We start from the raw sequence: 12,377 nt of genomic DNA on the forward strand, positions 1-12,377 counted from the left end.
GGGTTGATGGTTCTGAGCATGGAATCTAGCCGGAGAAGTAAATTTTCGCTGCATGCAGAGTTTGCTTTATTTTGTAAGTGTACTTCAGTAGCTTGCGCTGAGTCAAAAACATACAACTGTCCTTATCCTGGAGAGGTAAAAGTGTTAGCGTATAGTGGAGAGATTTGTTGATAAATTTGCCCATGTATTTTAAAAGAGTATGGTCTGTGGCCAGGAGTTTGAGTTATCTGTGCACCCATGGAAGCAAATGCTAGAGAAGAGTTGTATTCTCGAATGTGTTCATGATCATTTTTACCTTCTGATGTTTGCTGTGTAAGAAGCTGTTGTAAAGACACAAGTAGCTCCCGCAAAAGTGGTAAAGCTACTTTACCATCGTGGCAGCACTTCGAGTACTTGTTGGATGTATTTCGCTCAGCAGGCCAGTATAGTGCATGACAGTGTTTGCACTGCTGGTCTGGAGTCCCAATGTTGTACTCTTGGGCAGGAAGACAGGAATGAGGTGAAGAAGTACTTGTGTTAACGGGAAGAGGGTTGTGTGTATGTCTGCTGAGACTGCGTTGATGGACTGCGTGTCGGCTGCGTGTGGACGGGACCGGTTTTGAAGAGGAGCCGCAGGCAGCATGGGGAAGGGTTTGGAAGAGGACGAATAGGAATCAAGATATGCTGTGTCGGCTGCGTGTGGGTGGGACCGGTTTTGAAGAGGAGCCGCAGGCAGCATGGGGAAGGGTTTGGAAGAGGATGAATAGGAATCGAGAAATGCCGTGTCGGCTGCGTGTGGGCGGGACCGGTTTTGAAGTGGAAGCAGGACGAACCAGAAGAGAAATATATATAAGAGATACGTGGTTTCTGAATAATTGTGTATGGTTAATTGTAGTTTAAACCTGTAGCATGAAAAGAAATTGCTTTCTGACTGTTCTAAAGACTACTCCGCTCTTGGCCATGATCATTTCACTTTGTGGTTTGATCTGTTTTGTCACTTAAGGTCAATTATTTAATAAAACATTTTTAATTTTTCTCTTGCTGCTTTGAATTGTATCTGCTTTCATTTTAAGGAAAGTCTCAGTAATTAGTTCTGCTGTTTCACTACTCCAGAGTTCAGTGTTTGAATGCTGGGCCTGATCAATTCCTGTGTCCATTTTGCGAGTTAACCATGTTTTGCACGGGGGTTTCTCTTTTTTTTTTCCACATACCACATAATTGTATCTTTCTGGTTATGGATCTGTATAGGTGTGTGCATAAGAACGTCCAGTAACAGAGTTGTATAGTCAAGGGTTGGTTTCTGCCTTGTGCCTGATTATGCCAAGATAAACTTGAGTTTCTTATGACCTTAAAATGGATTAGGTTAATCTGAAAATGTTATGTCACACAATGCTTTTGATAGCTTACCCCTGGCCAGATGCTATATAAAATCATTCTAATGATAATTCTAATAATTAATTTTTAAATGTTTGTTTAACACAGGTATTTGTTCTGGACAGAATGGGGTCGGTCTCCCAGCATTAGAAGAGCACTTCTGGATGGCTCAGAGCAAGTTGTCCTTATTAACTCTGGTGTTACATGGCCTAATGGGATGTCAATTGACTACGAGGTACGTTGGAAGGCCTTTTATCCTGAAACATACCTTCAAATCTGGTTGTGCTATCTTTTGAGTAAATGTGCTGTATGTTAATAAAATGCCCAGATAAGAGAACAGCCCAATGAAGTTTACTTTAAAATTGTGTTCCAGGAAAATAAATTATACTGGTGTGATGCTCGTACAGACAGGATAGAAAGGATCAACCTTGAGAGCGGGGAGAGCAGAGAGATTGTGCTGTCAGGAAGCAACGTGGATATGTTTTCAGTGGCAGTCTTTGGGGCCTACATCTACTGGTCTGACAGGTAATTTATTTTTCCATAAATGTTAGAGTCTCAAAACGTTATAGCGCAGCCAGCTGCTGTACCCTTGTAGGATTAGCCACTTCCTAGCAAGGTCAGAATAAGAATCCTGCAAAGCCTTGTAGTTTCCTTAGAAAAGATGCTTTTTTATTTAAATCTTGCATATCTCAATGTCAGTGACAAGGGTAGCTTCCTTCACCTTCTGTTGGACCAGCTGTCTACTGTATTTTAATGAGTTCTTCGATTTTAATTAGTTGAGGGCCATTGATTACCTCTTTTCAAAACTTATTTTTTCCCCTATGTGGCAGGGCACATGCCAATGGCTCTATCAAAAGAGGCTTCAAGAATGATGCTGCAGATGCTGTGACCATAAGAAGTGGCATTGGAATTAACCTGAAAGATGTGAAAGTCTTCAACAGAGCCCGGGAGAAAGGTTAAGACTCAGCTTAATGATCTTATTAATGCTTATTATGAAGGCCATAATTTTATGGTTGTATGATTGGATCCAAAAGAAATACAATGGCGCACATAGTTCAGCTCTTGCTAATACCTCGCTAGAAGGCAATAGGAGTGCAAAAAGAATCTCCTGGTTGTCTCTGTAGATAGCTTTGTTAATGAGCTGAAATGGTTCATTTTTTAAAAACAAATTGTGTTCGCCTATCCCAGGGGCATAAGACGGCACTTACAACTTAGTGTAACTCAATTTTATTAGACCAATAAAATCACACTCTTTAAAAGTGGCAATGCTCCAGTGAAAAAGAGGCGACACCTTTCCTGATCCTGCTGTGAAGACTAAATACAGAAAAATTTTAAACCAAAGCAAAAAATATGCATATATATATATATATATATATATATACTGTATATATGTATGTATATATATATATATATACTGTATATATATGTATGTATATATATATATATATATATATATATACACTTTATTAAGGCTTATCATTTATATCATTAAAAATATTTGTATAATTAATGTCATTTCAATTTAATGAGTGGGTGAAGAACATCTAAAGAAAAACATAGATTTTCCAGCATTACTTCTGGCTTCTATTCAGGATTCATTTACATGCATTATCTCAGAAAAGCAATTCCTTGTAGCTGCCAGCAAGACAGCAGAATGTTAGAGACATCCAATAATAATCCATCAGACAGGTACATGAGCAAAACAGGTCACTAGAGCTACTGTAAATCACAATGCATTTGCCCTTTCCCTCCTTCTCTGCATCCTGTAATAAACCAACAGGGTTTCTGATAACTCGACTATCCCTGACTGAATAATGTCTGATATTGCACAATGATGACATCTCATGTGCCAATTGCCAAACTCTTTTCACCTTGGAGACGGTGATTTGTATATTGTTAGCCTGTCAGGTCACTTGTCTTATCCATCATAAGCGCCATGTGATTAGCAGCAGTCTGAGCTCATTTTTGTAAAAGTAATGTTATGCATCCCAAGAGGCATTATTATAGATTGCCATATGCATGAATTCAAGATTCTTTTTGTAAGCCTTTTAAAATGTTCCTTTTTGGTTTCTGGGCACTGTGTTTGTTAATGTAAAATGTTTAGAAGATTGAATATGAAGTAATGGAAAAATTCTAACAGCATTTTAAGTAAAAAAAAAACAAACTTGCTATATTCTAAGTCAGGGCAGGTGGGGGTCATGGCCCCTATTGTAACAAACCAGTAAAGTAGAGGCCTTGCTCACTAACACAAGGGTCGCCAGTTACTTAACACAATGTGGGAGAAGGAATCCAGAAAAAAATCATGATGCTAACTATGGGGAATTTGCTCAAATTCCAAACAATATGGCACCATGCCATTTAAATTAAATGAATGTTGCTGCAACTAATACAGTAATATTTCCCATTTAAATCTGTTTAACTAGTACTGGGTGATAGAAAGCCAGTGCCTGTTCTGATAGCAGCATGTACAACACCAGAGCATACTCTTATGAGATACCAGACAGTTGTAGAGCACTTACACCCTTACTCTGGGCTTATTTACACATTCTAACAGTGCCATTGAGGACTGTGGAAGGTGAATGTAACCTGTGAATTAAACCCATACTGGCTGTTAGGATTCAGCAGGTTGGATAATGGATGGATGAAATGCCAGCTCCTTAAAGAGACTAGTCCTGCTGAAATTTGAATCAGGCTCTAAACACTGCAGGATTGCAGTACTGTATGCAAACATCATTACTAATAATAAAATCCTTCCATCCATTTCTTAATGTTGCTTATCCAGTTCTGGAGTGTGCGGAATTAGTTTTTATTCTTACAGCACTGGCAACAAGGCAGTAGTCAATCCAGGGTGCCACCTATCACAGGGCACAGTCCTGTGCACACCCACATTCAGCCACACCAGGCAAGTATAGAGTGATCCATCTGTAAGTCATTGGGAAGTGAAAGCAAAACTGGTGTACCATCATAAAAAATAATACATTATGTGAAGAGAGTAACCAGGCCTAATTCATTTACAGTTTCCTGGATCTGTAAGACAAATGTACTGTATGTAAGCAACTATATTCACCCAAAAATGTAAAACATGAAGGAAGTTGTATAATATTTGTACAAGTGTTGTGTATGTGCATGAATTATTTTAATACAATTTCAAAAGTTTTTTTTATCATAACAGGATTTAATGAAAGCAGCTGCTGTATATAATTCTATCTACTCATCAATTTTCAAGTGCATTTCTGTACGGTTGGGGGCAGCTGAGTAAGGCAATGTTTATAAATGGACAGCGGTTTCTCAGAGTGAAGAAAAACTCTGTCACACCTATGGACAGGCAGTTAGCTTTATAGCACATCTGGAGATTGCATGGAGACCCTGGAGAAAACTCATCTGAACACAAGAAATCATGTAACCTTCACACACATGTCAATCAAAGCAGATAACAAATCACGACACAAGAGATATGAGGCTGCAGAATTAGCTGTCACCATCATACCAGCCAAACTGAATTCAAATCAAATTCATGGATGCCATAAGCTTTATAAAATGTAACTATTTAAATCATGCAAGAATATGAGAATTATGTAAAAATTTAGTAGTAGAGACACAATTAATGAAAGAAATTTAAATTTTACATTCAATTGTTTTTAAAAATTTAATTATGTCTCTGTGTGTGGCTTGATTGTTAGCCCCTATCAACGTAATGTTCAAAATGTGTAGTGATGGCTGGCATTTGCTGCTATTATAGGCTCCTGCCTCCAGACCCTGAATTGAATTAAATGGTTTTGAGGATGTTGTGAAATTGTGAATTTCCCCTTGAGATTAATAAAGTATCTATCTATCTATCTATCTATCTATCTATCTATCTATCTATCTATCTATCTATCTATCTATCTATCTATCTATCTATCTATCTATTTTATGATCAATTGACACTGAAGAGAGGACTGCATGTGGATTACTAAAGTAGTTCCGTCCAGAGCACCATCCTTTACTTTTTGCTACTTTTTTAATCATGTCTGAACATACTTATTATTGTTTTATAACCATGGACAATGAACATTTCGCTTCTGGATCACTTTTGGGTGTATTATATTTATTTTGGCCTGCTGAATGCAAAACACATATCACATACCATATGTGATGATCTAAAAGTTGTGGCAGTGCTACTAGGAATACCGCTCAGGTATACCAAGTGATGTTGCCTGAGTTGTTCAACAGCCTTGTTTCATGTAAAAGAACTGGCGACAGAGAAAGCATTTTGTTCCAGGACAGAAAAGTGTGGTACATTAACAGCTTGCCAAAACAACTAAGATCATTTTACCTCTTCTTCATATAAAACTTGGACTGATTAAAAATCTTGTGAAAGAAATAAAGGATTGTGAAGGATTTAACTATTTGAAACAGATGTTTCCACAAACAACTGATGCCAAGGCTAAGGACGGCATTTTTTATTGCTCCACAAATCAGACACATCCTCCGTGGCAAGTGTTTCAAGGATCTAATAGGGGCCTGAGAAAATTGCATGGAAGGCATTCAAGTCTATTTTTGAGAATCTTCCTGGCAACTGCAGAGCACCAGACTATGTCCAGCTGGTTGACAATATGCTTCAAACGTACAAAATGATGACGTGTAATAAGTCACTAAAGATTCATCTTCTGTATTCACATTTGGATTTCTTCCCTGGTAATCTTGGTTGCGAACATGATGAAAGGTTTCATCATGAAAGGACATTGTAATGTTGGAAAAGCAGTACGAGGGTGTGTGGAATCCATCAATGCTAACAGATTATTGTTTGACACTCAAACGAGATGCATCAGATGCCATGTACAAATGAAAATCAGAAGATAAACATTTTTAGCTCATTTGAACTAATGCAATGTTTCTGCATCATTAAACAATTTAACACATTTAATTAAATAAAAAGTTCATTTCTTCTGTCTCCAAATTTGAACATTCCAATCAAAAAAATTTAAATTAAAAAGTATATTTTATGTTTTATTTAAAAATATCTGCTGGTCGCATTTTCAGAACCTTTTGTGGGACTTACACACACTCCTGTGTTGATTTCTGAATTGCACCAAATTTTTCTAGGATAGTCCACAGCCAGTTACGACCCTCAATTGTATTATTCAGTTCTATAGAAAATAAGATCAATATCAAACTCTCCACTCCCTGGAGTGGAAAAATAAAATTGTTTATATTGCTGCTTCTATCTAGTAAGCAAATAATAAACTGTACACTTGGTCATCATTTGTGGAAGCATGAGTAGTGAAGGCATAGAAATATTTCTTTAATTCAGATGTGTTCCTTAAAGATACAATCCTATGTGATCCGCCACAGAGACAAACAGAATTCTTGGTGTCAGTGGTGTTATACCCAAACCCTGCTTCCTGAGTTTTCTCCAGTAAATGGAGAAACCTTCTATGAATCCATTTATTAATTTGTACACTTTTTATCTACTTTTACTTGTTAAGCAAACTTTCTATGTGAGCATCACTGGTTAGAAAATTAATCCATTTTACAGGCTAAGGATGCAAATTGAATCGGTTAGCAATGTCAGTACTTATCTAAAGTTTTCTCACAGATCCAGGAGACTGTGAATGAAGTAGGCCTGGTTACTGTCTTCATGCGTTATATCCTTTTTTGTCGGTACACTAGTTTTGTTTCCACTTGCCAAAGACTTACAGAATGATCTCTTTAAACTTGCCCTGAGTGAGTGTGGATTAATGTGCACATGAGTGTACCCTATAATAGACTGGCCCACCACCAGGGTTGGCTCCTTCTCTGTACACAGTGATATCAAGGTGGTGGATGCACATTTATGTGTTGTCTTTGCATTAAAATGTAGGTTGTTTCCACTTAATAGTACTTCTTTCAAAGAATTTTTATTACCCACAAGACAAAATTTATTTTAGTCTGTAATAGGGTCCGTGATTAGGAAGGCATTTCCCAGGAAAGAAGCACTTGACAGAAGATAGGCTCAGCAGTGAGCATTATTTAAAAACAAACTTTATATTGGCAACTGGAGAGTCATTTAAAGTACCAGTGGCATAAAAATGTTGCTTCTGAATTAATTATTTACTGGACACTAAAATAAGAAAAAGGTTAGTGGGAACAGCAAAATTACTAAGTGGTTTTAGCCAGTCCGACAGATGTCAGCAGGAGCCAGATACCTGGAATATTATAGAGGACAAGCAGCATAATGGCTAAAATGAGTGCTTGGCCCTTTAGAGAGAGAAACTGGGACTAAGGGAATCCTTTGGTCACCAGACAGAATTCTGAAATAACAGCTCCAGATTTTCCAAAGATTGCCCATGATTGCTAGGCTGACTCTGGATATCCCTAGAAATAGCCTCTGGACAAGGCTTAAAGCCTTCTCCCTGCCAGTAGATGACTGAGTTTATTTGAGGTAGGGCCTAAAATGGCAGTGCGACAAGAGTACAGGAAAGTGAATGTATATGGGATGTTGGGGAAAGTGTGTAATGCTTTAACCATGATGGTTTTTGAAGTGGGCAATCACTAGATTGATTGGGACACAAAACCTGGAATAGCCAGGTCGTATGGGGAAATTAGGCTGTGCTTTGTGTTTTGATTTGACTTGTTAGTTTGTATTCTTCTTTAGATTGTTTGTTTGATTAATAAACCACCATTTTGGTATAAGTTTTGTATTTTTCAAGTTGAAGTTATTTCTTCACTCTCATGGTATATAGTAGTTTGCCACATGAAACTGCATGATAACGTGAAACATATTTTATAAATAAAAAAAGCACTAGCCTGCTCTTGCATTTTATAAAGGATGTGAAGAGTACCAGAGTCCCAGTTGGATGAAAGGCCTTAAAACCTACTAAATATATCCATTTTTCTAACCAGAAATATTATTGATTATGGTTGCCTTGAGATTGTTCACACATTGCATAACAGAGTATTCATGGGATTTTAAGAAAGAAGAAAAGGAAAAAATAATCATATGATTTGAGCATGCATCTGTCTGTTATTACAAGCCATGGAAGAACATAATCGTTGAAGAAACAGAATCACAAAATCAAAAGTAGGATGCTTCAGAAACACGGAAGGCACATTTTCTTCAATCAAAGTAATTCTGAGTAGACACATTCAAGTTTTAAGTCTTTTTTTCACAGAGGGATTCCGATTCCCATTAGCTCTATTATAAAACAGAAGAGCAGGTTAGCTATTTTTTTAATGTATAAAATATGCCAATTTTACATAGCAAATTAATATATACCATGATTGTTAAGAAATAATTTCAACTTGAAAAGTAATAATCTTTTCCTTTAAGCACTCTTTGTTCCTAGTTAGGGTGCATCATTCACAAGTCATACATTCATGGCCGAAATTATTGCCACCCCTGGAATTTTCCCAGAAAATGCACCATTTCTCTGAGAAAAATTGTTGCAATTACAAATGTTTTGGTATACACATGTTTATTTCCATTACATGCATTGGAACAACACAAAAAAACAGAGAAAAAAAGCCAAATCTGACATCATTTCACACAAAACTCAAAAACCGGGCTGGACAAAATTATTGGCACCCTTAACTTAATATTTGGATTGCATGCCCTTTGGAAAAAATAACTGAAATCAAGCGCTTTCTATAATCATCAACAAGCTTGTTACACCTCTCAACTGGTTTATCCAACCACTCCTCTTTTGCAAACTGCTCAAGGTCTCTCAGATTTGAAGGGCGCCTTCTCCTAAAAGCAATTTTGAGATCTCTCCCTAAGTGTTCAATCGGATTTAGATCTGGACTCATTGCTGGTCACTTCAGAACTCTCCAGCGCTTTGTCTTCAACCATTTCTGGGTGCTTTTAGAGGTATGTTTGGGGTCATTGTCCTGCTGGAACACCTATGTCTTTGACACAGACCCAGCCTTCTGACACTGGGCCCTACATTGCGCCCCAATATCTTTTGGTAGTCTTCAGATTTCATGATGCCTTGCACACAGTCAAGGCATCCAGTGCCAGAGGCAGCAAAACATCCCCAAAACATCTTAGAACCTCCACCATGTTTGAGTGTAGATACTGTGTTCTTTTCTTTGTAGGCACTCATTCTGTTTTCTGTAAACAGTAGAATGATGAGCTTTACCAAAAAGCTCTACCTTGGTCTCATCTGTCCACAAGACGTTCACCCAGAAGGATGTTGGCTTCCTCAAGTACAATTTCGTAAACTCCAGTCTGGCTTTTTTATGTTACTGTGTCAGCAATGGGGTCCTCCTGGCTCTTCTGCCATAGCGTTTCATTTCGTTTAGATGTCGATGGATAGTTCGAGCTGACACTGTTGCACCCTGAGTCTGCAGAACAGCTTGAATATGTTTTGAAGTTGATTGAGGCTGTTTATCCACCATTTGGACTATCCTTCGTTGCAGTCTTTTATCAATTTTTCTCTTCTGTACACATCCAGGGAGATTAGCTACAGTGCCATGTGTTGTGAACTTCTTGATTATGTTGTGCACAGTGGACAAAGTAACATGAAGATCTCTGGAGATGGATGGACTTGTAGCCTTGAGATTGTTGATATTTTTCCACAATTTTTGTTCTCAAGTCCTCAGACAATTCTCTGCTCTTCTTTCTGTTCTCCATGCTTAGTGTGGCACACCCAGACACACAACAGAAAGGTTGAGTCAACTTTTCTCAATTTTAACTGGCTTCAGGTGTGATTGCTATATTGCCAGCACCTGTTTCTTGCCACAGGTGAGTTCAAATGAGCATCATATGCTTGAAATAAAATGATTTACCCACAATTTTGAAAAGGTGCAATAATTTTGTCCGGCCCATTTTTGGAGTTCTGTTTGACATGATGTCAGATTTGGCTTTTTTCCTCTGTTTTTTGTGTTGTTCCAATGCACATAAAGGAAATAAACATGTGTATACCAAAATATTTGTAACTGCAACAATTTTCTGGGAAAATTCCAGGGGTGCCGATAATTTCGGCCATGATTGTACATCCTGAACTCTCATTTTTATTGTGCATAACTATAAAATAAAATTCACCACCATGCCCAACCTGTGTCTATTGAACTATTTCTGTTTTCTTACAAATCATGTGTTTTTTTTTTTTTTGCAAAATACAAAACCTTTGCCTTACCAGAAGAGATTTTTCATTTTATATGCCGAAGTTTGACAGTTACCATAATATTCTAGTTCATTTAACTTGTATCCTTTTTCCACAGGTACAAACATTTGTGCCAAGAATAATGGTGGCTGTGAGCAGCTTTGTTTCTACAGAGGAAATGGACGCCGAACTTGTGCTTGTGCCCACGGGTACCTCTCACCGGATGGATTAAACTGTCAGAAGTATGATGGCTATCTGCTGTATTCTGAAAGAACCATCCTGAAAAGTATTCACCTTTCAGACAAGGCCAATTTAAACTCTCCTGTAAAACCTTGTGAGAACCCTGCCTATTTCAAGAATGTGATTGCTCTTGCGTTTGACTACACCCAGAGGCTAAAAGGAACTAATCGCATCTTCTTCAGTGATGTTCACTTTGGGAATATCCAAGTTATTAATGATGACTGTACTGGAAGGCATGTTATTGTCGAAAGTAAGTATTTATTTTACTCATTCTTATCTGAAATTGATGTCCAAAGTTAAATTAGTTTGTATTATTCATGTAGCTACATTGTTTTATTTGGTATTTTTTTAATTATTGCAGAAATGACATTTGTGTTTTGAAGAATCAAAGAATAATTTAGCTTTTCAGGTTGTTTCATTTTTTATTTCAGTTTTAAAAAATTGCGTAGTTTGCTTACAATTTTGGTATACTAATTATACTTGTTTTATACTTTCCTACTCAGAGACTGACATTGTTTATGAAACAGAAAAAGCTTATAGAGCCAAGAATGGTAAAGGTGTTTGTCTGCTATACTTTGCTCCATTCATTGGTCAGCACTGGCATTTTTAAAACTTTTATCTTTCAAGTTGATCCAGATTTAAAATGTAACTTTTACATGTTTTTCTATTATATAAGGTGTAGTTTTTGTTTTGTATTATTGGTTGGTAAAATATTATTCTACTAGTGATCGAATCGGGCTAAAAAATTCTACGTTTGTGAAATCCATACTTTCTCTGCAAAGAATTATTCGTTTTTTTAAGTCCTTGAAATTATTTTGTCATCATGGAACTGATTTGTGCTTAAAATAGACTTTTTCGGCCGATGTAATGAAGAGCTTCCTGTTTAAATGGGGCTGCGAGACGTGAACTCAGCTCTTCGGCGCACCTTATTTGATTTTTTCCGGTGAACACATTTTTAAAACAAACCGTATTTTCCGACTCTAATCAGAGTCGGAGTAATAATTATGGTGGCATGGTCATTTTAGATCTGAGATTGGGTTAAATTTAAACAATGACCATTGTTAATACCCAGTCGTCATTACTCAGTTTGCCAAAAGATGTCAGAAGGACAGATGCCAAAACTGAACTGCCCAAAATTAGATTTTGACGTACCAAGCAAATGGCGATACGTTCTAAATTACTTATGGTTCCGGAGCTGTTGATGGGTTTAAGTCAGTCGACGATGTTAGTCTTGGAAAGTACGCCCCACCAAACCAGTGTTCCAAAAACCAACCGAGCTTACTGTTATCCGCTCGAAACATCGACTAACTATTCTTGGCCGTCCAGCGGCGTCACTGAAGCATTCGAACATTCTTAGCCAATCCATGCAATACAATGTTTGCCATATTATGTTGTAACTAAAGAGGCAGAGTCCCATTGCATGGTTCTAACTTTTATTGAGTTGAGGTATTGACGCAAACACCACATACAGGGTATTGACGCGAACAGCATACATACAGATGGTATCAAATTATATATAAGGATTCTGAATATACTGTATATTGTATTTTACTAAACATTTAGTAAGAGTTTAATTTTTTTCCTATTTATTTTTTACACTGTAGAAAAACTGCAAAGGAAAACTTTGTTTTATTCATAAAGTAATTAACAAGCAAAAGAATATCATAGCCTTTTTAATATTTGTAGTTTTGTCAAAGGTATCTTACCACAGACAGCAAC

General features: G+C 37.2%; 1 protein-coding gene across 1 annotated transcript in view; it reads left to right on the forward strand.

Moving 5' to 3' along the window:
* The window catches only part of LOC120530667 (low-density lipoprotein receptor-related protein 1B-like), a 1,848,048-nt gene that overhangs the window by 1,346,686 nt on the left and 488,985 nt on the right, over nt 1-12,377 (forward strand). Inside the window, exons 39-42 of the mRNA XM_039755091.1 lie at nt 1,462-1,588; nt 1,727-1,878; nt 2,184-2,308; nt 10,537-10,908. Of these exons, the coding sequence (XP_039611025.1) occupies nt 1,462-1,588; nt 1,727-1,878; nt 2,184-2,308; nt 10,537-10,908 (776 nt within the window). The remainder of the gene's footprint in view (nt 1-1,461; nt 1,589-1,726; nt 1,879-2,183; nt 2,309-10,536; nt 10,909-12,377) is intronic.

Source organism: Polypterus senegalus, chromosome 6, assembly GCF_016835505.1.
Source record: "Polypterus senegalus isolate Bchr_013 chromosome 6, ASM1683550v1, whole genome shotgun sequence".
NCBI classification, from domain to species: domain Eukaryota; kingdom Metazoa; phylum Chordata; class Cladistia; order Polypteriformes; family Polypteridae; genus Polypterus; species Polypterus senegalus.